This window comes from Panthera leo, chromosome B4 (genome assembly GCF_018350215.1).
Source record: "Panthera leo isolate Ple1 chromosome B4, P.leo_Ple1_pat1.1, whole genome shotgun sequence".
NCBI classification, from domain to species: Eukaryota; Metazoa; Chordata; class Mammalia; order Carnivora; family Felidae; genus Panthera; species Panthera leo.
This window is the reverse complement of record NC_056685.1, coordinates 94,647,632-94,672,836: the sequence shown is the minus strand read 5'-3', so window position 1 is coordinate 94,672,836 and position 25,205 is coordinate 94,647,632. Positions and strand designations below refer to the sequence as shown.

Here is a 25,205-nt window from a genome sequence, read left to right as displayed (position 1 = left end):
ATTTCATTTTCCAAAAGTACAATGCATTAGCAACACACACCAACTCCTCACCTTCCCACTTAACACAAGCTGACTGCTTGTTACCCGTGAGGGACATCTCACAATGCTTCCATCAACAGTCTGTTATTCCTGGAAGTACAACTTTCGGCTGGAAAGCAGCTTTTAGAGGTGGAAATTATATATGTGGTTGATCAATATCATCTTGTTCGTTTTATAAGATTGCATTTGGACTTGGGCATGAGTTAGAAGGAAGGGCAGAGGGCAGAACAATTTGCCCAGAACATTTGGGTGAAACAAATCTAGATTTATTTTAAAGGAAAAAAGAGACTTCCATTCACTTTCGTAGGATTTAAATCAACACTAGGAAAGTTTTCCCATATAAATCAAGCCTCATAGTCTCAGCCCATCTACAGTTTGAAAGAGAAAGACCTCAATAGCTGGCCTGAGGCAGTCTTCTTAACTTAGTGCAGGGATGCTCTCCTATAGCTTCTCTGAGAGCGGGTTCTCCTCCAGCCTCTGCTTAAATGCCCTCAATGACTGAGAGCTCACTACCTGTGCAGCAGCTCATACTGTAGGTGTTACAAAGTGACTTTATATTCCCAAACTACACCTCCCTGTGACTTCAGCCTACTGGGCTTCATTCTGCCTTCCTAGAGGAAAAATAACGATGTCTGTTTCCTCTTCTAGGTAAGATTCCCTTAAATCTGAAATCAAACAACATGTCCCACAAAGTCTTTTTGCTCATTGTCCTGTTTAATCACTTCAAATGATCTCAAACCCTTTCTAAGTAAGGTACGTCCCCAGAAACTGAGTGTGGCCATCCAGACTGGCCTGGCTCACCCAGAGAATATGAGACCAAGGTTTTTTGGTGGGGACAAGAGACTTCATCCAGGCTGAGGTTACACCTTCATCTTTTAGTAGCTGCTTATTGAATTCAGGGCCAGCTAATCTCAGGCACTGTCCCACATGGACATGTGGACAGCCGCCTTAGCAGCTCTCCTGTCCAGGTGGCTGGAATAACTCCAAATGTCAGCTGGAGACTTCGAGATCAACCTCGCTGTCACTGTAAATCCAACACAGCCCGAGCAAAGCTCTTCTTCTTTCCCCAGTTGAGATGCCCGTTCCTATCAGTGATGCCATTATTCTCTCAAATGACTGAGCTCCAATCTTAGGCCCATCCTGAATTCCTCCCTTTCCTCTTTAGGCTGGGTCCCATCTGGTCTTTCTTCTCAGTGCCTTCCCCACTGTGGTTCCCTCTGCCGCAACACAGGCATGGCTGCCTCCCTGACTCTCCTCTGATTTCTGTGCACATGTCCTCTTATCCAAGAGCCCTTCACTGACGTGCTGAATAGAGCAGGTCCATATACCCATCCCCATGGCTGTTTTTCTCCCTTACTCTCCTCTTTTCTTTTTCATGGTACATATCACCATCCAGCATATTGAATTTGTATATATGTTATCTGACTTCTAACACTAGAGTATGTAGCCTCTGGATGGTACGGTCTTTGTTGTGTCCCTGGCAGTATCCCCAGATCCTAGAACAGGAACTGGCACATAGTAGAGGCTCAGTAAACATTTGACGAATAAACGAATAAATGCATGAATGAACCCAGGTCTATCTGATTCCATATTTCATATCCTACCTTGGACACATACTGACCAGGGGCCCACCTTGTTTCTCCTTGAGCACATTTTCTAGTCAGCTTTACTGTGGACAGACACTAATTTGTACTCAAATAAATCGGTTTCCCTTTCAGAATCAGCATTCGGGCTTTTACACAGCTGTTTGATGAGGACCTGAAGGAGTTCACGAAGCCCCTCTACTCAGACACATTTTTCTCTTTGCCTATCACCACCGAGTCAGGTAAGGCTAACCTCCTCATTTACCCACATAGTCTACCAACTGCTGTGTCACTTACAAGAGCCCCTAAGTCTGGTGACGTGGCTAACAGGGGAACATGTGCTTTCACTTGGAATTTAATCTCTATGTGATCATGCATGATGTGGATTAGAGAAATTGCTCGTACTTCTAAAGGGGAATGGACTGAATGCGCATTAATCTTGAAAAGAAAGTAGAAGTATCAGATTTCTTTAATTAAAAATGAAGTTTTTAAAAATATGAGTGAAAAACATTCAAATTAAGAACTTGCACAGGCCAAAATATAAGTACAAAAGGCTTTTGCTCATAGGTGAGAATGTATGTATGCAGAAACATAGAAATGCATAGAAAAAAAAGACTAGAAGGAAAACCACCAAAGTATTAACAATGAGGGGTGCCTGGCTGGCTCAGTCAGTAGAACATGCGACTTAATCTTGGGGTCGTGAGTTCAAGCCCCACGTTGGGCATAGCGTTTATGTAAAAAAAAAAAAAAAAAAAAAGTATATTGAGGCTCCTGGGTGGTTCAGTTGGTTAAGCGTCCGACTTAGGCTCAGGTCATGATCTCGCAGTTTATGGGTTTGAGCCCCTTGTCGGGCTCTGTGCTGACAAGCTCAAAGCCTAGAGTCTGCTTCGGATTCTGTGTCTCCTTCTCTCTCTGCCCCTCTCCCTCCCCTTCCCCCCTCCTCTCAAAAATAAACATTAAAAAAATTGTTCTTAAAGTATTAACAATGAATATCTCAAAGTAGTGGGATTATAAGATGATTTTTTTTCCTCTTTGCTTATGTTACTTTTACACCATAAAAAAATGTTAACTTAAAAAAGACTGCATAAATTTTTTTTTTTTAATTTTTTTAATGTTTTTATTTATTTTTGAGACAGAGAGAGACAGAGCATGAACGGGGGAGGGGCAGAGAGAGAGGGAGACACAGAATCCGAAACAGGCTCCAGGCTCCGAGCTGTCAGCCCAGAGCCCGATGCGGGGCTCGAACTCACGGACCACGAGATCATGACCCGAGCCGAAGTCAGACGCTCAACCGACTGAGCCACCCAGGCGCCCCGAGACTGCATAAATTTATGAAAGAAACTTCCCTAGTGTTCTAGAGGGAAAGCCTGAATAATAATAGTAGCTAATATTTACTATCACCTTGGTACATGAAATAGTTCATCCAATCTTTACTATAGCCTTTTGTGGTAGAATACTGTTACCATCTCTATTTCAAAGGTGAAGACCTGTGACACCAAGAGGTTTAAGTAACTTGCCCAGGATAGTAGAAGTGGAATTCTGGCATTTTCTGCTGGAGTCCTTAACCTCTGCCCTGCATTGCCTCAGAATATTCCCAGCATGCTGCAAACAGCCTCATTTTTCAGCACCTTGTTCCCTGATACGGTCTTCTGTCCCAGCGTTTCCCTGTAGCCAGTGTTCCACAATGCTTGGTCTCAGGAAGTTCTTCTTCCTAGCTAAAACAGTCTCTCATGCTGCATGACAAAAGATGACTCAGCCTCACAAACACTCCCGTCTATTTATGCCAAATATAGGGATAATCTCCCACTTTTCAAACCAAAAAGGGATCAGAACACAGTTAAGAGGACTTAGATGTGTTTGCTTGTAATTGAAAGTTAAGTAGGGGCATTGTAAACACAATTCTTTCCTATTTGGAAACAACAAAAATCGTATGTAGTCCAGCAAAGGAAGATAGTCAACATGTATCCAAAAAAAGAATATTAACCACATTAAAAGACTGTGTTGATTTAATACATCTCGAATAGCAACATTGAACAAACAAAATCCAAGGGCTTCAAGTGCAAGTTCGAAAACAGGCTGCTCCATAGACCTAAATATAAGAGCTGAAACAACGCAACTTTTGAAAGAAAACACAGGAGTAAGAATCTGTGACCTAGGATTAAGAAATGATTTCCTAGGTCTGATAGCGATAGCACAAGCAACAGAAGGAAAAAAAAAAAAAAAAGATAAATAGGACTTGGTCAAAATTGAAAACTTTTGTGCTTCAAACAGGACCATGAAGCAAGTGAAAAAACAGCCCACAGAATGGGAGAAATTATTTGCAAATTAATATCTGATAAGGGTCGCACGTCCAACATATGTGAAGAACTGTTACCTTACAAGTCAAACAACAGGGGTGCTTGGTGGTTCAGTCGGTTAAGCATCCAACTCTTGATTTCATCTCAGGTCATGATCTCACACTTCATGAGATCAAGCCCTGTGTCGGGCTCTGCACTGACAGTGTGAAGCCTGCTTGGGACTCTCTGTCTCTCTGTCTCTCTCTCTCTCTCTCTCTCTCTCTCTCTCTCTCCCTCCCCCACTCGCTCCCCCCACCAAATAAATAAACATTTTTTTAGAAAGTCACACAGCAAAGGATATGAATAGATGTTTCTCCAGAGAAGATACACAAATGGCCAATAAGAACATGACCAGATGCTCAGCATCATTAGTCATTAGGGGAAATGCCAATCGAAACCACAGTAAGACATCACTTCACACCCCCTGGAATGGCTGTGATCAAAAGACACTGACAAGTGTTAGCGAGGATATGGAGAAATTGGAACCCTCCTACATTGCTCGTGAGAATATAAAATGGTTTGGCTGCTCTGGAAAACATTTCTGCAGTTCCTCAAAATGTTAAACCTAGAGTTACCATCTACCCAAACCAGCAACTCCACTCCTAATTATGTACCCAAGAGAAATGAAAACATATGCACACACAAAAACTTGTACACGGATGTTCGAAGCAGCATTATTTATAATAACCCCCAAATAGTGGTAACCCAAGTGTCCATCAGTGGATGAATGGCTAAACAATATGTTATATATTCCATGCAATATTATCCACCTATGAAAAGGAATGAAACATTGACCCCACGCTACAACACAGATGAACTTTGAAAACATTATGCTGAGTAAAAGAAACCAATGACAAAAGACCACCTATTTATGTTTCAGTTTATACGAAATGTCCAGAATAGGCAAATCCACGATGACAAAGTAGAGTTTTGGTTGACAGGAGCTGGGGAAGGATGGAGAGTGACTGCTAAGAGGTATGGGGTTTCTTTTGAGGGGTGACAAAAATGTTAGAAAATTGAATGTGGTGTTGGATGTTTGTCAGACTCCATGACTGTACCAAAAAGCATTGAATTACACAATTTAAATTGGTGAATTGCGGGGCGCCTGGGTGGCTCAGTCGGTTGAGAGTCTGACTTCGGCTCAGGTCGTGATCTCGCGTTGATGAGCTCGAGCCCCACGTCGGGCCCTGTGCCGACAGTTCAGAGGCTGGAGCTTGCTTCAGATTCTGTGTTTCCCTCTCTCTCTGCCCCTCCCCCACTCATGCTCTGTCTCTCTGTCTCAAAGATAAGATAAACACTAAAAAAATTTTTTTAAATAAATTGGTGAATTGCATAGTATGTGAATTGTATTTCAATAAAGCTGTTTTAAAAATAGTCTACTTTTACCTATTCATAAACTCCCAGAGGTAGTATCATACCAGATAATAAAAATAAGATTTCATTAAAATAGCTCTCAGTAATTCACTGGATTTGCAAAAGTCCCCAGTGCTACTCATTACTTGTTTCATATGAATGAAATAGGATTTTTAAACTTTTATTTTTTTAATTTATTTTATTTTAAAGTTTGTTTTTGAGAGAGAAGAGTGCACAGGAAGGGCAGAGAGAGAGAGAGAGAGGGAGGGAGAGAATCCCAAGCAGGCTCCTCATGCCAGAGCAGAGCCTGACGCAGGACTCGAACCCACGAACTGTGAGATGGTGACCTGAGCTGAAGTCAAGAGTTGGACGCTTCACTGACCGAGCCACCCAGGCGCCCCTGAAATAACATTTTTATCTTGGTGGCAAACTGCTGGCCTTTCCATAACAAGCACAAATGAGTCCAAAATTCCTTTATAAGCTGAACACCATGAACTTCAAACATGTAAGGACTGACCTGCCATTCCAGTGTAGGAGCCAGTGTTTCACCTTCCGGGTTGCACACTCCTCCGTGATCTAGTAAATACTCCAGTGTGGCCATCGTTTGAATTCTTCCATAATAATGTCCCTAGGGAGACAGGATTTCAGTAGCTGGCTTCCTGGTTCTTTAGCACTAATTTTCCTACCTGGGTTTGTTATTTCCTTCTGGATTATTGTAGAGCCTTTATTTGGAGTTATTGAAGGTGTGAGTGCCGGTCTGTTCTTAATTGGCATGCTGGTGGCCATTGTTGCCTTATTCATCTGCAGACAGAAAGCTAGGTGAGTACAAAGTATCCTATGGTGATTGGGCTCCCAACTTTAAAGGTGCCTTTGAAAATGCCCGTTAGCCTGAGAAGTAAGAAGGGAAAAGAATTTCCTTTCTCCAGGCTAAATCATCTTTGTTTCTGGAGAAAAACAAGTCAAACCCTCCAACAGTGACTCGTTTTATTCAGCCCCTCCTCGACCATTGATGAATTTTGCCCCAGCCAAATGACTGAGGGGCCATCTGTAGCTTCTTCATTTGAATGTGAAATAACTCCTTTTGCTCCTGAAGATAGAGATGTCTGTGAATTGCCCACCCAAGTGCTTTTCTGAAATATGCTGAAAAGTATGGTTGACATCACCATGTCGTGGTCATATTTGCCATGCTAATTTAAGAAGGGACCAAAAAGAACCAAATAGCAGGTGGCCCCAAAGCCACACCCCCTCCTCTTAGGGAATTTGTTTTATTTGGCACATTGTCTTCCCTCTTGCAGTCATGTCTTGCATCTAAGGTTTACTGGGTTTTTTTTTTTTAAGGAAAGTTTTATTGAGAGTGTGGGAAGTGATTATGACCTGTAGCCAAAAACCAGAAGACAAATCTTCAGCTATTGCAGAGATCCGTTTCTGAGTGGGAAAAATCTATTTCTTCTTTATGTTCTTCCTCCCCTCAAAGAGACGTTGGCTGAGTGTAAATCTACATGAATACTGAAAAATCCATATTTGCACAGACATGCACAGCCTCACCATAAATGGAAAATTTTGTTTGAATCAAGTTTCATAATCAGAATATAAACCCTCTCCCTTATGTTTCAGCCTTGGTCGAGAAAGGCCCTCTGCCCGCCTGAGCATTCGCCGGGATCGACCATTATCTGTCCACTTGAACCTGGGCCAGAAAGGGTGAGCGCCACATTTTCCTTCACATAATGTATTGAAAGATGAGTTGATTGTTTTATGTGAGATTTGCTAACGAGGTCTTTCTTCTTTTGGCGTCCTTCACAGTAACCGGAAAACGTCTTGGTAAGAGAGAGAACTCATTAATTACTATATTATCTGCTTTTGAAATACAACCCAGATTGGGTATGGCAGTTTCCCTTTATGTCAGTAATTTTCTTTTTTTTTTTTTTTTCTATTTTTAACTATAGCCCAATAATAATAAATCAGTTCGAAGGGCACTTCATGAAGCTGCAAGCTGATTCCAACTACCTTCTATCCAAGGAATACGAGGTACAACTTGGCTCCGTGATGCTTTAGCAATCCCAGTCCTTAGAGTTTCCCTTCCGGCCTCCCTCCTTTCCCTTTCCCTTCCCTCCTCCCCTCCACGTGGAGTCTCCCGTGGAGTCACAGGCTGATCAGGCTCAGGAGCTGACCCGTAGGATCTCAGCTGACCGCTCTTTTATGCCCGAATCCATTCCCTGCTGATGCACCACTGGGTCCCAGAGGCCAGTCTGATCTCCAGAACAGCACAGCAAGCAAAGTGCTACTTGGACAAGACGTTAAGAAAGAATTAACAAATCTCAGATGTAAACCTAATTCTGTCTATTATTTAACCTGGTATTTTGCTGGACTGGGAGACAATGTGGTTTGGTGAAAAGTGCCCAGGCTGTGGATTCGGTTCCCAGCTTTGCCACCTGTGTGGCCTGGGGCAGGTTAGTTATCCAGTCTGAGCCTCATCTGTAGAGTGGAGGTGAGAACAGCTCCTCTGCTTTGGGGATCAGAGCCATTCCGTAAACAGCAACTACTGGGACATGTTGTTAGATCATTATGTATCTCGAGGACTATATGATTTGCCTTCTCTTATTTCATATTCTCCACCTGCAAACTTCTTTTTGACTTACTAGGACTTGAAAGACGTGGGTCGAAACCAATCATGTGACATTGCACTCTTGCCGGAGAACAGAGGGAAAAATCGATACAACAATATATTGCCCTGTGAGTTTTGTGTTGAAATGTGTCCAGCTGTCTTCCTCTAGCCATTTCTTCTCTTTTCTAGGAATAAAATGGGGCTAAAGAAATATGGTATAGCTGAATATGGAAGATCTGAGGCTCTGAATGCCTTTAAAAAGGAATGACTTGTATGTTATTGCACTTCCCTTCAGTGGGTAACAACCAGCTTGCAACCCGCTATGACACCTCTCATGCTGTTGACATGTCACCACGTGGTCCTACTGCACCTCCTTGGAAGCCTGGGAGCAGTAATGGGGTTAACAGCAAAGGCCAGTGTGGGTTTCCTTCAAGTCCTAAGTTAGGAGTTATTATATATTTTTTATTATCCTGACCCTAGCAGGTGAGGCAGTAGAAAATAGTTGTTCTGGACTGTATTTATTCCGGCTGTGAAAGGGAGCCGGCCACTCCATCGGGGAAAGGTATAGTGTTATGAAGGAAAGAGCAGAGGGGGCCTCAAAGAGCATTTGGCTTGTTTGTGTGTTTATGGGCCGCCTGAGCAACTTGGCAAATCAGTCACCCTGTCTGACCCTCATCTGCAAATGGAGATGAGAATACCTCCCTCTGGGTGTTTTGGAGGTCAGAGCTAATGCACATCAAATACCAAGCCTTCCATCAAACAGTAGAAAAAATCATCCTAAGATCCAGTGACTCTCAATCAACTTCCTTCCAGATGATGCCTCTCGAGTGAAGCTGTCCAATGTAGATGATGACCCGTGCTCAGACTACATCAATGCCAGCTACATCCCTGTAAGTGAACCATTAAGCCATAGTGCCTGGGATGAAGCTTTGATGGGTGGCTACATTGCAGATACCTTTCCTCCCACATGCTCCCACACTGTTCCCAGGTCTGGGAGCACATAAAACACAGGGGATGCAATTCCATCACTGCTAGAGCCCATTTTTCACAATGGCTATAGTCACACAAGATGATAATGAGCTCAGGAGGCATTGTCAAGGCTAGTCCTCTCTCTGCAGCTCTCAGCAAAGATTAGAGCTCCCCAAGGAAGCTCCATGGCTCAGGCTGCCCAGCTAGGGGAGCTGACTCAATGTTATTTGGATTTTTGAAAACCAAAGACAGAACTCAAAAGTTGTGTCAGACTATTGGGCTCAAATTCTGACCAGCATCCTGCCAACTTCCCACAGCACACTACAGTGGAAAAGACTTTAAGGTCAGACAGTTTCACATTTGAATTTCATCTCTGCCCCTTGCTGACTCTGTGACCTCGGGCAAGTTATGTCACCTCTTGGGGCCTCATTTTCTTTCCCAAAAAATGAGGAAAATAATATTTACCTCAAATAATTATTCATTCACTCAATAAACACTATACAGTTAAGTAGTAACTATAAGTCAGATGCTGAGCTATGTACAGGGATAAGGTCAGGTGGAATCCTGACCATCAGAGAAGAGTCGGGACATCAGGAAATGACAAGGCGATGCCATGGGAAGCAGGCTAGAGAAGTCTTCTCCCCCATCAACATACATCCACAGCATGTGGGGTCTTGTTAAAATGCAGACTCTGAATCGGCAGGGCTGGGTAGGACCTGGGATTCTGCATTTCTCACAAGCTCCCCAGGTCATCACCGGGCTGCTGGTCTCTGGGGAGCAAGAAGCTAGGGGTGGCCAGGGGAGCTTCTGGGAGGAGACCACCAGCCTGCAGAGCTGAAGATAAAGGAAGGCTCAGCAGAGCAGGCAACATGCTGAAACATGGAGGCTAAATAAGGACTAGCCAGCTGAGAGGCAGTGTTTGGGTGGGCGGGCGTGGGGGTGGCAGAGGTGACACAGTGCAGGGGCCCCGAGGAGAGGCAAGGAGAGAAGGAACTTCAGCTAGGAGCTGCAAGTAATTCTGTCTTCCTGGAGTGCAGAATAAGTGGACGAAAATATCCTAGCTCATAGAGTTGTGGTGAAGATTAAGTAAGATCTGTGGAAGTCCTGCCCCACAGTATATGGTAGATGCTCGATAAACAGTGGTTTCCCTTCCCCTAACTTTCCCTTGTACGATGTCTCCAACCAGCGCTCGTGTCAACTATCCAAAATGTCTAAAGCTCCCCTACATTGAATAGGGGAAGAGCCTGATCCAAGTCAGTCCCTCAGACAGTCCCTTCCTACACACACACACACACACACACACACACACACACACACACACAGTCTAGATTATTGCCTGAGTCCTCCATTGCCTCTCAGAATAGACCCAGCCTAATAAATGGGAAGCAGTCTCCTAACAATAGTTCAGTGTTCCGGCCTTTGTCCTTCCTGTTCCCAAGCCTTGACACTTGTGTTAGTATCTTTTTCTCAAGTCAGGGATCTGGCAAAGACCTATATATCATGTAGTCTGCAGAGATAACCCTCTGTTTACAGTCCTGAGGAGGCCCATTGTTCCTGACTCTCCATGTTGTAAATTCATCACAGGGCAACAACTTCAGAAGAGAATACATTGCTACTCAGGGACCTCTTCCTGGCACCAAGGATGACTTCTGGAAAATGGCGTGGGAACAGAATGTTCACAACATCGTCATGGTGACCCAGTGTGTGGAGAAGGGCAGGGTGAGTAAACAGTCTCCCTGACTTCCGAACTTCGCTTACCGCCCCCAGGATGGAATTCTACCCCACCTCCGAGAGTTAAACTCCATAAAAGCGAAGGAGGGATCATGTGAGAACATTGTTAGTGAATTCAGCCACTCAGTTACAAGAGGCTTACCTGGGTGATACCCACTTCTGATTCTGGGTCTGAAGTTTCAGGCAAAGGTGTTTCTGTTTGAAGACTGGGATCATCAGAAGTGCCCATGACACAGAAATATTAGGTGGCTCCTTGTCTGTTCCACCCTTCAGTGTATACCTTGCCAGAATCACTGGCTCTGCCCCTACTTTTAGGAAAGAAGAAGTAAACTTTAGGCTGCAGACACAAAGTAAAATAGTTATCTAGGGCGCCTGGGTGGATCAGTCAGTTAAGTGTCCCACTCTTGGTTTTGGCTCGGGTCATGATCTCACAGTTTGTGCGTTGGAGCCATGTATTAGGTTCTGAGCTGACAGTGTGGAGCCTGCTTGAAAGTCTCTCTCTCTCTCTCTCTCTCTCCCTCTCCTTTTGCCCCTACCCCCCCATCAAAAATAAATAAGCTTTAAAAATAAAATAAAATAGTTATCTGGACAAATTAAGCAAATCTTGTAATGCATTTATAAGCCTCTATTTTATGTGGTTATTTTGAGGATGAAAAAAGAGATTGCATATAAAATACCCAGTATCTGTGATCAATAAATATGGGTTCATAATTCTCCCTCCTGTTTTCCTACATGTAAATTGGAGCTTAGCTAAATGTTCCGAATTTTCAAATATCACTTCGCACATGGCATTTGGTCTGGGTGAGGACAGTGATATCAAAATAGAAACAAAACAGGGCCAAGAAGACATTGGCTTCCTCTGCCCACCTAGAACTTTCTTGAGAAAGAACTATTGTAATATGTGGGTTATGGGCCAGTGGAATTGAAATGCAAAGGAAATCAACAGAAAGCTCAAGCCTTGGAACAGTGTGCCTGAAAGGTACGTGAACCCAAAGTCGGGGCTTCGCTCCTTGGATAGTCTCCAAGGAGAGCTCCCTCCAAGTCTCTCCTTCCTTCGCAACGGCAGCCTGGTTTGAGCACTGGCCCTGAGCACACTGATGGAGAGCAGATGGTCAGACGCTCTAGCAGCTGACCCTAGATTCCAGCTCAGGAAGATGTTTTGAGGAGGAAACATCCAGGTTCATAGAGGAGTCACGTTTCCAGACTCACATATTTCTGTCTTCCTCTAGGTAAAGTGTGACCATTACTGGCCAGCAGACCAGGATTCCCTCTACTATGGGGACCTCATCCTGCAGATGCTCTCAGAGTCTGTGCTGCCTGAGTGGACCATCCGGGAATTTAGGATATGCAGCGTATGTTTGTCTGTTTGACTTAACCTAACAGCCCCTATTGGAAAGACACAGGACACCCATGAATCCCCTTTTTGCCTCTTCCTCCCCCATAGTTTCAGCTCATGGGAGTTGCTGAGTGGCATCAGATGTCAGACTTGTATGTTTGCCTTGGGTCCTTCCTCTTTTTTTTTTTTTTTTTTGGTGGTGGTCGGGGGGGTCCTTCCTCTTATCATCCTCTCTGCCTTCCAGGAGGAACAGCTCGATGCACACAGACTCATCCGCCACTTTCACTACACAGTGTGGCCAGACCACGGGGTCCCAGAAACCACCCAGTCCCTGATCCAGTTCGTGAGAACCGTCAGGGATTACATCAGCAGAAGCCCCGGTGCCGGGCCCACCGTGGTGCACTGCAGGTACCGACGGGGAGTGGAATGTCCGTCTGGGCCAACCGGCCTGCGCAGGCTGAGAGCACATTATTGTGCTCTCTCCTGTCTTCTTTCTCCCTTTCTTCACCTTCCACCTGTCTCTCACCCTCACTCTCCATCCCTTTCTCTCTCCCTCTTGATCTTTTTGCTTCTGTACAAAATGCAAAGTCCCTATGTGACTTCCAGACCCTCCATAAGTGGGTCCGTCTCACTTCCCAACCCAAATGCCTGGAAACCTCCCTCCCACGCTCTTCACAAACCTGCCTATTCTCGCCTCTTGCCATCTTTACTCTTTGGAATGGCCAAATCTCTCTGCTCCACTTGTACAAACCCTGAGCACCCTTCCAGATCCCTGCTCCAGACCTCCCTGCAGGTCAAGTAGCACTTGCCATCTGGAGCACCCAATTTTGCTCTTAAATCTCTGTTCTGTCTTGACTTCTCTTTGCTTTGGACTGCATACCCATATAACCAGCCTAACAAGCAATGCCTCACTCTTCATCTCTGGGGAGCCTGATGCTTAGCTAATTAATGTTTGCAGCAACACTTTGATAGCCCTGACCGAATGGCACTAAGAAATAAAGAGCAGGGAATTGCTACAGTAAGAGAAATGTCAGATGCCCTCGTTTCCTCGCAGTTAGCCCAGCACCCTAGGAGCCTGGCTTTTATATGTCATTGGAACCCTGATGCTTTTAATGGGAATGTGAAGCACTCAGGAGCTTCCTGCTTTCTGAAGAATGGCTGGCATTTCTGCCGGGACCACTTGAGAACTGTTATTCTTTATATCACAAATCTGTGCATCAGAAACTTCCAGTTACACAGTCACTTTGGGAAGCAATTCAGCAATCCCCACTGAAGCTAGGGATTCTAACTTCCCAATGACCCATCAGTTCTGCTTCTAGATATCAACCCTAGAGAAGTCCCCATGCATGTGCACAAGGAGGCTCACTGCAACACAATGTTTAAAGGAGAATAACTAAAAATGATCTCATTGCCTGTCAGTAGGGAATAGATTAGCAGGGGATAGATTGGCAGTGGTTTATGAACTCTGTGGAGTAGTTAAAAGAAAGTGGATCTTGGGGTGCCTAGGTGGCTCAGTCAGTCAAGAGTCTGACTCTCGATTTCAGCTCAGGTCATGATCTCACAGTTTGTGAGCTAGAGCCCTGCATCCAGTTCTCTGCTGTCAGTGCAGAGCCTGCTTCAGATCCTCTGTCTCCCTCTCGCTCTGCTCCTCCCCCGCTGGTTCTCTCTCTCTCTCTCTCTCTCTCTCTCTCTCTCAAAAATAATAAATAAATAAAAACTTAAATAAACAAGAATCAAATTAAAAAAAAAAAAAAGAAAGTGGGTCTGCATGTAACAACATGGATAAATCTCAGAACATAATACTGAGTAAAAAGAAAGTTGGCAGAAGGATACATAAAACATGTTACCATTTTGGTCAATTTTTGGAACACAAAAAATGAGTATATGGTTCATGGTTTTACATGTATGCAGGAAAATTATATAAAACATCCATGGAAACACACACTAAGTGTAGAGAAGCACTTATCCCTAGTGGGGCGGGGGAGGTAGAAGAAGGAAGGAAAAAGAGAAAAGAGGGAAAGAAGGATTCCCATATTCTCTCATAGCCTGGAAGGGAAAAGAAAGATGGGCCTAGAGTCTCTGGGGATGCAGTCCCGAAAGGCTAATTTAAGAAAAAAGGCTCAGTCTTCCTTCACTCTCTCTCCTAGTGCCGGTGTGGGTAGGACTGGAACCTTTATCGCATTGGACAGAATCCTCCAGCAATTAGACTCCAAAGACTCTGTGGACATTTATGGAGCGGTGCACGACCTAAGACTTCACAGGGTTCACATGGTCCAGACGGAGGTAAGAGTTACAGGCCGAAGGACACAGATCACCTTCCCTGCCTCTCTCCCCCAAAATGTCCAAGGCTTTAATCTGACAAGGGCAAATGACTGTGACTCATTAGGAAGAGAAAGAGAACTGAATATAGGTGTTCTGTCAGACTCGTCATTGTAAACGTATTTCAGTGACCTTGAGGCTGATGTGTGTCCTTTTCTCTACTGCACCGGTTGCCCATCTTCTGTAGGTGGATGGGAAGCACTGTTCTAAATCAATGCATTGTACGTGGGTGTACATGGGGGAAAGGCCAGGCCAGTCTTGAAGGTTATTTTCAGATAGGCTGGCTAGTGAGTACCAGAACTTCCATTAAGAAAAAAACAGACTACAGTCTCTTCTCTCCTCCAGCCCACCCCAGCCCACCTCTAAAGACCCCAAAGGACTGCATGCACATTGATTGCAAAGGATAAATGCTTCCATTTGTGCTGTCCTTTGACATTTGTAGGGCATTTTTGAACATTTTACCTCATTAAATTTTCACAAAAAAAACAGACACGAGAAGTATCATTTCCCATTTCCAGGCTAGAATGAGATTCAGAGGCTAGAGGGCTTTGCACAGCTATGAAGTGGCCAAGCTGGGACTCAGACCCATTCAAGAGAGTCCCAGGCCCTTAGCCCCACAGCCTCAGGGTCAGATCTGTGCTCACACACAGACCAAGCTTGTTATCCCCCCTGCATCATTGCCTTACAAGACTCAAGTTCTCTTACCCTTGTGTTTCCCAAGCAGCTCTGCAAAATCCTCTCTCTCTCTCTCTCCCTCTCCCTCTCCCTCTCTCTCTCTCTCTCTCTCTCTCTCTCTCTCTCTCTCTCTATATATATATATATATATATATATATGTATATATATATATATATACATATATATATATACCCCCACACACACACATATATATATATATATATATATATATATATATATATATTCCCATTGTTGGAAAGATACAAAGCCCTACATGCCCCTCTTGCAGTTATAGTATACAGGAAAACTATGGAGGCGGCCGTGTTCCACAAAACAGGAACATCCTGCAGCAAAGGCTCCCCTTGAGTTTTGTTGAACCCACTATTCCCAACCACCTTGATGGCTGGATTCTTTTCTTGTGCAGCACATATTAATATCCTGCAGATCTCTCATGCTGTAACACATTTGGAAAAATACTAGCATCCTTGCTTCCCATAGGCAGTGGCCACACCCGGGACCCTCTGTCACCACCACTGTCCTGGGCTGGGAGTACTTTCATTGTAACAATTATTACACTATATTTTTAATATTTTATTGTGGAATTTTTAAAATTCATATATCTAGGGAAAATAGTATAGTGAATTTCCATGCACGTGAACTCCAGCTTCTACAATTATCAGCATTCTATGCTCTTTTTTCATCTACATCCCGCATACACTGTCTCCCACCCCATAACCTTATTTTTAAAGGAAATCCTACTTATCACATGATTTCATCCTTAAATAAAGTATATGCAGATACTTTACAGATAAGGACTGTTTTTAAAATTGTGACCAGAATACAATTATCACACCTAACAATTTTAACCATAATCCCTTAATATCATCTAACATCCAGTTAGTGTTCAAATATCCCTAATTATCTCAAAAATTACTTTCCACACTTAGTTTGCATAAGAATCCAAACAGAGTCCACATACTGCCTTTGGTCGAAGTCTCTTTTAAATTTCTTTTAAATCTATAATTACCCTCCCTTGTTTTCCAAGCCATTTATTTGTTAAAGACACCAGCTTAATTTGTTCACAGATTTTTCCCACATTCTGGATTTGACTGCTTTTTCATGCTGGTAATATATTCCTCTCTTCCCTGTAATTTTTGTCAGCAGGTCATTGGATCTAGAGGTTCCATTAAATTCAGGTTTCTTTTTACCACCCCAATGCTTTACAGGTGGCACCAAGTACTGCCTGTTGCATCGCATCAGGACACCCTTCCCGTCTGGAGACTCTTGATGAAATTGACAATGACCATCCATTATAACATTTCCCTAGAGCCTTTCACTTAAACAGTTTTAGCAACTGTTGGCGACCTGAACATACCTGTCTAGCTCTGTTATTTCATTAAGGCTTTCAGAATTATACCACACTTCATCTTTCTCCATAAGACTACCAGTTCCAAAGACTGTAGGAATTCGTTTTCCTTCTCTCAAAATGCAATTTTTTCTTTTTTTGCCTGCTAAATGAATGAACTGATATCCTACAACTATGTTGCTAAAAAGTCAGGATCAGTGTTTCATTATTTATTGTCATTTCTACAAACTCAACCCATATTTAATTTATAATCTGGGGATTAAGACTGCTTACTACATTGTAAGTAGTCTTGAGGCATGTGTGTGTGTGTGTGTGAGAGAGAGAGAGAGAGAGAGAGAGAGAGAGTGTTCAGGCTCCTTAATTATTGTCAGAGGCTTCTTGGGTCATGTGTCACTTGCATACTCCTGCCCCAAACTCTGGAGATGCACTGTGGCAAAGAGCAACCGCTCCTATTGTAAATATCACTGGCAGACTTCCGGGACAGAGTAAGCCCATGTGCCATAACTCTTCCTCCTTCTTGGACATAACTCCTTCTTTCCCCTCTTCCCTCCTCCTTCTCCTCCTAACTTCTGAGGATTCTATAGCTCTTGTTCCTTAGCTTGCCCTTTCAGTGGTTGGATTCCCCACAGTTCTGTCCTCAAGGTGTTGTTCTTCCTTCTCTCGATCTTCATTCTTTGTGATGTCCCATGGCTTGAAGAACCATGTACGAGCTTGTGTTTTCAAGTCTCATTCTCCTTTTCCAGCAATGACCTAAGTACCTGCCTACCATACAGTTTCACCAGGAAGCTTTACAGTCATCTCAAACTTAAAAACTCAAAACTGAACTCATTATTTGTCTTTAAACAAGCAAAGAAAGCGCTTCTCCCCCTCTTGCTCATTTCAGTTTCGGGTGACAGTGTTGCTATCCATCTTGCCTTCCACCTGTTTGCCCAAGCTAGGATTCTGACTTCTTTTCCACAGTTCTCACATTCAAGCAGTCATGGAGTCCTGTCAGTAGCACCTAACATCCTTCTCTTCCTTCTAGTCTCCCACCCAGCTGCCACTGTCCTTGCTCAGCCATTTATCAGCTCTCTTGGTAACCTCCTAGTGTTATCTCCTACCACCAGCCTCTGCCCTAACAGCTCTTTGTCACCACTGCCACCAACACAGTACTTTTGCTAGCTATGTCAGCTCCTGCATAAAAATCTTGGCAAGCTCTCCATTGCTTTCAAATGAAGTGCATTTGTCCTTGTCTACAGGCCTCTTCATAACTGGGCTCTACTTACTTCTCCTGTTTCATACCACAGCATAACCCATTGTTTTAGGGTCTGCCAAAATTCAGGAAGGCTTCCCTTCCTGGGTCAGAATCAACTCTGATTCTTTTGATTATAATGAAATAAACATTATAGTAAGAGAAATTTTCTCTCTCTCTTCTTTTCTTCCCACTGTCAGATGAAATCCCAAACAATATTCAGATAATATCTGTCTTGTTTTAACTCCTTGCCCACAGTGGGCTTTTTCTAGTCTCAGAAGCCCCGGCCTCAGCACTGGTATGGCCCACTCAGTACCAGGAGTGAGTGCAGAGGGGTGTGAACCACAGCTGAGCCAAGGGAAGCAAAGAAGGAAAGGCTTTCAGACCCCTTTTATTACTTTTCTGGGTTCTTGGGGATAGGCAACTTTAATTTTATTTCACCTTATTTGGGATACAAAGGGATTGCAGGTCTTCACAGATTTTAATAAATAGATCAAAGAGCAAGGATTTCTAAACAAAGAGGAATCAAACAGGAGATTTTCAGATGTGTCCCTTCTTCTTTAGCCTGGGGAAATTTGCAGCCTGACTCCCAGAGAGACACTCAGATGAAGCAATAACTTGTTAAAGAACGATAGGTGATAGGCACAGTCTGTTAAACTCATCTGCTTCCCCTAAGGAGGAAATAGTGGGATGTTGTAGGAATAAGCATTTCAGTGCCCATCTGGGGGATTGTCCTTGGGGTTTCCCATGACCCATGCACCCTACATTTTAGCTACCCTAGACTGCTCACAGCTTCCAGAATACATATGTGCACTGTCATATTATTTATGACACTTGGAAGGTCCTACTTATTTGCCCAAATTTTTACCTTTCCCTTAGGTTGATACTTCTCTCCCCCAAAAGTGAACCTGAGGGTTTCTTCTTATGTGTGAAGTGTTACACACAATTCTATCTCACATTTACAACCTTATAGGTATTTGTTCACATATCTGCCCTTCTGCTAAACTGCGAACTCAGGGACCGTGGAAGGCTATTATTCTATAAATACTATCTAGTACTACAACTATTGGTGAAATTGAATGGAATTGAGGCTTCATAAGTTAGCTAGGCAGAGCCAAAAATTATCTTTTAAGATCCAAGGTTCATATATTAAACTGTATTTTTCCATTAAGAATAAAGTGGGAAGCACATTAACAGTCTGAAGGTTTTAGTGGTAATCATTTTCAAAAGGACGTTCCATTGGGAAAAGAATTTATATTTAAGGCAAGGCAAATTAATGAATATTAACTGGTTTCAAAGCCCATAGTGGGTCATTGTTGAAGAATTTATTAGTAAGTCATACCATAGATGTAATAGAATTCATTCACAGCTGAATTTAAGGTCCCAAAGTAATTTAATATCCCAGTACAATTGAAAGTATGAATCATGGTTTGGTTGGGAAGAAACAGGAAATATCAATTTGGTAGATTGTCTTAATGATGGCAAAAAGAAACTGCCTATACTAACAATGATTTTCAGGACAGCTCCCGCCTCAAATTTTCAAGATCAACATGGCATAAAATACTCATAACAAGTAAATAGGGTTTCTGAGCATTCCAGCGTCCTCTCCCTCTGAGGAGTTGCTATGTCATTAAGGGAGCCCAAGGCCAAGCATGGAGGTTACACGGACATTTCCTTGCTAGACAGTTCTGTAGGTAGTGAGGAAGGAAGCCCAATGCACATGTTTAGCTGCCTGTGTCTAAGCCTGTGTGTTCAGTGGAGGTTTTGTATGTCTTTAGGGTCACCAAAACACTGACTGACTCTTCTATCTTTGTTTCTATTTCAAAAGTAGTTACCAGAGAGTTGACAGAGGTGAGTCTGTTCTCACCGTGTAAACCTTTGAAGTTCTCTGTCATCAGCCAACATCTTCAAGATTCTTCCTTGTGCCAGACTGAGATGCTGAGAGAACCGAGATAGATAAGACCCTGACCTTGCCATCAAAGCACTGATGGTCCAGTGGGGTCTATTGTATACACCTATCTTCTTTTTCTCACTGTCCTCCCTAAAGAAAGAGAACAAAAGAGTATACAGTGAAGTGATTTTCTCATTGAATAATACAATGAAATTAGGGGTGCCCGGGTGGCTCAGTCAGTTGAGCACCCGACTTCAGCTCAGGTCATGATCTCATGGCTCATGAGTTCAAGCCCCACATCAGGCTCACTGCTGTCAGCCGGTCAGCACAGAGACAGCTTCAGGTCCTCTGTCCCCCTCTCTCTGCCCCTCCCTCACTTGTGCTCTCCCAAAATAAATAAAGATTTGAAAAAAAATAATACAATGAAATTAGAAGTCACTTAAGAAAACTGCTATAGTGAAAAGAACATGAATATGAGCCCTAGGATCAAATTCTGAAGTCCCATTTCTTGTCCGTGTAAGAAGTTACTTAACTTCTCTGAGTCTCCTTTCTTATGGATGCTTATATCTACTTCATGAGGTTGTCAAAATAATCAAATGAAGTAATTTATATAAAATGCAGAGCACAGTGTTTAGCATTCAGTCAACTATTTAATATTTGTAGAGGACCAACTATGTGCCAGACATAATCCCAGGCACTCATAGAATATACTCTATAAATATGCATGCACATAAAAAGAGAATGAATAAACACCACCATCTCTCCTCATTACCATTATTCTCTTTTTAGTGCTAATAGAAAGCAGTCACTCTTCTATGCACTAGAGACTATTAGTGAAATGATCAAGAAATTTTTGCTAACCATATAGAATCCCATCACTCACGATGCTTTATGAGAGTCTCTTGTCTTTCTTTTGCTTCAGAACTTGCCTTCCTCTGACACATTTTCTACTTTTTCATAGTGTCAGTACTTATACCTACATCAGTGCATAAGAGATGTCCTCAGAGCAAGGAAGCTACGGAGTGAACAAGAAAACCCCTTGTTTCCAATCTACGAAAATGTGAATCCCGAGTATCACAGAGGTAGGACCTTACTTCATTAACTTACAAGTTCACCTATCAAGATATGATGCCTCTGGACACCATTAATAACCAAAAGCTCTTCCAAAGTGCACCAGCCCTTACTCCTTCCACCCAAAGACCCTTAGCGAGTAGCAACAGGGAGGAGAGGCAGAGTGGGGAGGAGACTCCCACCACTGAGCACCAACTGCATGGGGTATCTCTTCCTATCTGGCCTAGGATGCCCTCTCTTAAGGATTCTGCTTAACATTTCTTTTCTAAGCAGTAAGGCTCTTTGCTGGGGAAGATGCTTTGAAATCACAACTGAGGGTTCAGATCAAAAGTCCCTTTGAAGAAGAATTTGGCCATATGTGTCAAAGTCCTTAATATGTTCTCGTCTTGTCACCTAGTACTGAAAAAGTCTTATGCATGACAATTTTTATAGCTAAAAGTTTAAGTGAAAAAAAAAACCCAAATATTTTACAATGGAGAACTAAGTACACCATGGTGCACTTAATAGAATACAATGCAGTCATTAAAAATGATATCTTGGAGGTTATTATAATAACATGGATATTATTATAAATATATTGAGTTAAAAAAGAAAAGCAGAATGCAAAACAAACAAAAACAACACATGGGAAGTGGGGGAGAAAAGACTGGTAAGAAATATACCACAATAGTAGACAAATTTCTCACAGCAATAAAATACAATTTTTCTTCTGTTACATGTACATTTTCTAGAATAAGCATGTAACGATTTTTTAAACAAAAATTTTAGTGAATATATAAACTTTATAACGCACTGCTTAGGTCAGACACTAATGACTTGATATCATTTAGACCTAATGTATCACAGAGGCTAATTTGAAGTTACACTGTATTAGTTATCTATTACTGCCTAACAAATTTGAAGTTACACTGTATTATCTATTACTGCCTAACAAATTACCCTAAAATTTAGCAGTTTAATTCAACATTTATTATCTAACAGTTTCTGTAGATCAGGAATTTGGGAGGAGCTTAGCTGGGTGGTTTTGGCCCAGGGTCATTCATGATGCTGTAGTCAAGCTGGTGGCCAGGGGCTGCAGTCATCTGAAGACTCAGCTGGGGCTGGAGGATCCATTTCAAGATGGTGCACTCACACGGCTGTTGGTATAGGTCTCAGTTCCTTGCCACATGGACCCATGTCCATCTATAAATCAGATAATTCTTTTTTTTTTTTTTTAATTTTTTTTTTAACGTTTATTTATTTTTGAGACAGAGAGAGACAGAGCATGAATGGGGGAGGGTCAGAGAGAGGGAGACACAGAATCTGAAACAGGCTCCGGGCTCTGAGCTGTCAGCACAGGGGCCCGATGCGGGGCTCGAACTCACAGACCGCGAGATCGTGACCTGAGCTGAAGTTGGAGCTCAACCGACTGAGCCACCCAGGCGCCCCAAATCAGATCATTCTTTAAGCATTATTTCACTTATTTTATCTCCATTTCTAACTGATCCTCAATTTTCGTAAGTTCTCTGCACCCCTTGTACCCACCCACCTAGCCACTATGTTAAATAGTTAATAATCTGTGAAGCACAAAAACATGAGAGAGCTGCTATTTAAAGGAGTCCTTTGTCAGTCAGATAATACTCTTGTATTATAAATAATCACCCCCTAATGTATCTGTATAGTAAATTAAGGTTTTTGCATGTCACATTCTTTAAGAAGCTCTGGGATGGAGGGAGCTCTGGGGGATCTTGGAACTTCCTTTGTCTTATTATGACTTGCTTGAGAGTCTTTTTCAAGAGTTATCTTGGGTGCTCCCGAAAGAGCTAGCTGTGGTATAGTTAGCTTCAGGAGTCTGAAAGTAGAATTCAGGTCCTAGCTCTGGAACTAACTGGTATTGCCAAGCTGTGTAACCCTGAGTTAGTTACTTTACTAGATGTAAAGTTAGTTACTTTACATCTGTAAAATCAGAGAGGATGGACTAGGGGAGTCCATGCCCATCCATGGAGGATGGGATGAGCTGACCCCTCCAGGGATGGTCTCACTTTAAACCATATTGAACGTTAGTCATTTCTGTCAGCCTCATTCATTTGCAATCTTCATAAATGGAACAAACAACTATGATACACCCTGCTGCATCTCTAATTACAATGTCCTTCCTTTCAGACACGGGCTATTCAAGGCATTGAGAATGTATCTGAAGATCTCTTGGATAAAAACTATGCACTGTGTGATTTTTTAAAAAATTTGCTTCATGCCCTACAGAGGTGCCAGCTATTTCTGTTGTCACTATGTATAATTTATTAATCTGGAGAATTTTAAAGAATTTATGTAATTTAAAGGTAACAGATATTATTGTACATAGTTGTATTTTGTAGTTTCTTCTGTAAATATGTATTTTTTTCATAATGTTTAATATTAAGCTTTATATAATACTATGTTTCCACAGTAAAGTGTTCATGGATTGTTCTCCATAAACTAATTCAACCTGTATAACAGGACTCCTGGGAAAACATGTCTGGAGGGGGTTGCAGAGGCAATCCCATGGGCCATGGTTTTGACCTGTTTTGATATTTACCGGCCAGGATAAAGGACAGGGCTGGAGAAAGCATGTAAGACACCTGGCTTTGCTGCATTGCTGTTCTAGGAATGTAGAGATCCAAAGATGATCCAAATGCTATTTGTACAAATGTAACAGTAAAAAAAAAAAAAAAAAGAACTGGGGGGAAGCATGAAAGCTGAAGCCGGTGGTTATTGCTAAACTAGTTCATCTCTCCCCTTCCTTCTGACAGAGGTTCAAGCCAAAGTGGTCAGTTCAGGGGCCGTGTAACTTGCAGAGAAGTCCGGGCTGCAGGATTGAGGGTTCTGTTAGAGAACAATCCAAACAGAAGGGATGAATTCCTTACATCAAGGATGCCTCCTGTACCCCTGACTGGAAACAAAATCAACATGCAAGGTGCCATCTGTAGTGATTGGAGATGATTTCACTGCATTCGGTGTGTGAACATACAAACCCATACTGTAATGAGTGTGTTGGTTGATGTACACACAGTCATCCTTGTCTCATTTCTAATGGGCTGCACTCCTGGAAAAGTCAAAATTATGCCAGTCGTATTTGGTTTTCCCACTAAAAGAAGATTGTTGTGGCAGGTTACGTTTCTGACCAAAGGACCTGATATTAACATCTTTATAGAAATGTCCACAAACATCATATGCAGTTCATTACAAAAACAAAAATCTGGGGCACCTGGGTGGATCATTTGGTTAATCATCTGACTCTTGATTTCGGCGCAAGTCATGATCTCATGGTTCGTGAGTTCAAGCCCCGCATTGGGTTCTGCACTGACAGCACGGAGCCTACTTGGGATTCTCTCTCTCCACCTCTCTCTCTCTGCCTCCGCCCCTCTCTCTCAACATAAATAAATAAAGTTAAAAACAAAACAAAACAAAACAACTCAGTGGTGCTTAACATAAAAACTTCCAAAAGACTTTTTTAGTAAGTCATTGAGGTGAAAATATCAGTAGTCACTGGAAGGTGCATTTAATATGAAAGCCATTACATACTCTACCAAATTTATTTTCAGTATTTGTGCCTATTTTGACTATAACAAATATCAGTGAATTAGATAGTAGGCATTGCCCTCCTCAGTGTCCAGTTCTGAGGGTCTTTCCGGGGAAAATTTGAAAGGTATCTGTACTGAATCCTTATGGCTACTTGAGAAATGAGCCAGGATGTTTGCCTTTTTCTCACGTACAGATTTCTCTGTAATAAACCTAAGAATTTGAGATGAAAATTGTTGACCTCACAGCTTCAACTGCAGAAAAAATACATTTCTTTTCAAAGTATGTATTTTTGCTACATACCATAAAGTCCCATAAATAATATAATGGGTATAAGTGAAAATCATTAAATATATCCAAAATAGTTATTTGTAGTTATGTAAATTTCTACACACACCAGAAAAATTTCCAGGGCTACTTGAAGTTTATAAAAACAGGGAAAAACTGTATAAGAATAGATACAAAGAGTAATAAAAGGATTCCAAGTTTTCAGTCTCATTGTGCTCAATGCCCTTGTGAAATAACAGTGTTGGGTTGTCTCAGGGAACTAGGTGGATCTTCTAGAAATGAAAAGAAACAATCTATAGGTAAGGGTGGCAGATGTACCACCAGGAAGAAAATAGAGGTCAGAGATTTATGAGAGGTAGGGTCAACTAGGAATAACTTTCCCTGCATTAAAAAGAAAAAGCAAGAGAAAAACAACAGATTTTTATACTAATGTTGCCTGGCACAAAGTACATTAACACACGGAAAGAGAAATTCATTTTTGGCCTTTCATTCATTCAGAAAAGTTTTAGTAAGTGCCTATAACCTACGAGGCACTGTCCCAGAAACAACACATTTGTACTCAATAAAGAAAATGCATCACAATAGTAAAGTTAGGGCTGCTGTTACTATTTCCAATGAAGCTTGAAAGAGGGCTCTGGGGAGGTAAAATAAGCAGTCCAAGGCAGTGGCAGCCTCCCACAGATCACACTGGAAAAGGCTAGTGCAGTCTCCATAGCAGACCACTGGATCTAGAAGAGAAAGCAATGAATTACACAAACCAGGAATTAAAACTATAAAACACGGACACATCTGTAACAGTAAATAATGTCCACATACCCTGGCGTATCGGGGGTGGAATCACAGTTAGGGAAATGGACATGACAAGGGGAAACTGTAT

At 42.4% G+C, this 25,205-nt stretch overlaps 1 protein-coding gene across 3 annotated transcripts in view; it reads left to right on the top strand.

The window, feature by feature from the left end:
* Positions 1-23,766, top strand: part of PTPRB (protein tyrosine phosphatase receptor type B) — a 114,527-nt gene extending 90,761 nt beyond the window's left edge. For 2 of the 3 annotated variants that reach the window (XM_042947168.1, XM_042947170.1), the window contains 13 exons: positions 1,758-1,864; positions 6,031-6,130; positions 6,926-7,009; positions 7,112-7,129; positions 7,255-7,336; positions 7,951-8,041; positions 8,727-8,803; positions 10,467-10,601; positions 11,843-11,965; positions 12,194-12,357; positions 14,097-14,232; positions 20,394-20,514; positions 22,646-22,752. In XM_042947168.1, the coding sequence (XP_042803102.1) occupies positions 1,758-1,864; positions 6,031-6,130; positions 6,926-7,009; positions 7,112-7,129; positions 7,255-7,336; positions 7,951-8,041; positions 8,727-8,803; positions 10,467-10,601; positions 11,843-11,965; positions 12,194-12,357; positions 14,097-14,232; positions 20,394-20,514; positions 22,646-22,668 (1,261 nt within the window). In that variant the 3' untranslated portion in view covers positions 22,669-22,752. Of the gene's footprint in view, positions 1-1,757; positions 1,865-6,030; positions 6,131-6,925; positions 7,010-7,111; positions 7,130-7,254; positions 7,337-7,950; positions 8,042-8,726; positions 8,804-10,466; positions 10,602-11,842; positions 11,966-12,193; positions 12,358-14,096; positions 14,233-20,393; positions 20,515-22,645; positions 22,822-23,271 lie in introns of those variants that run through there. The other variant, XM_042947169.1, reaches the window with a different exon arrangement.
* The last annotated feature ends 1,439 nt before the right edge of the window (positions 23,767-25,205 follow it).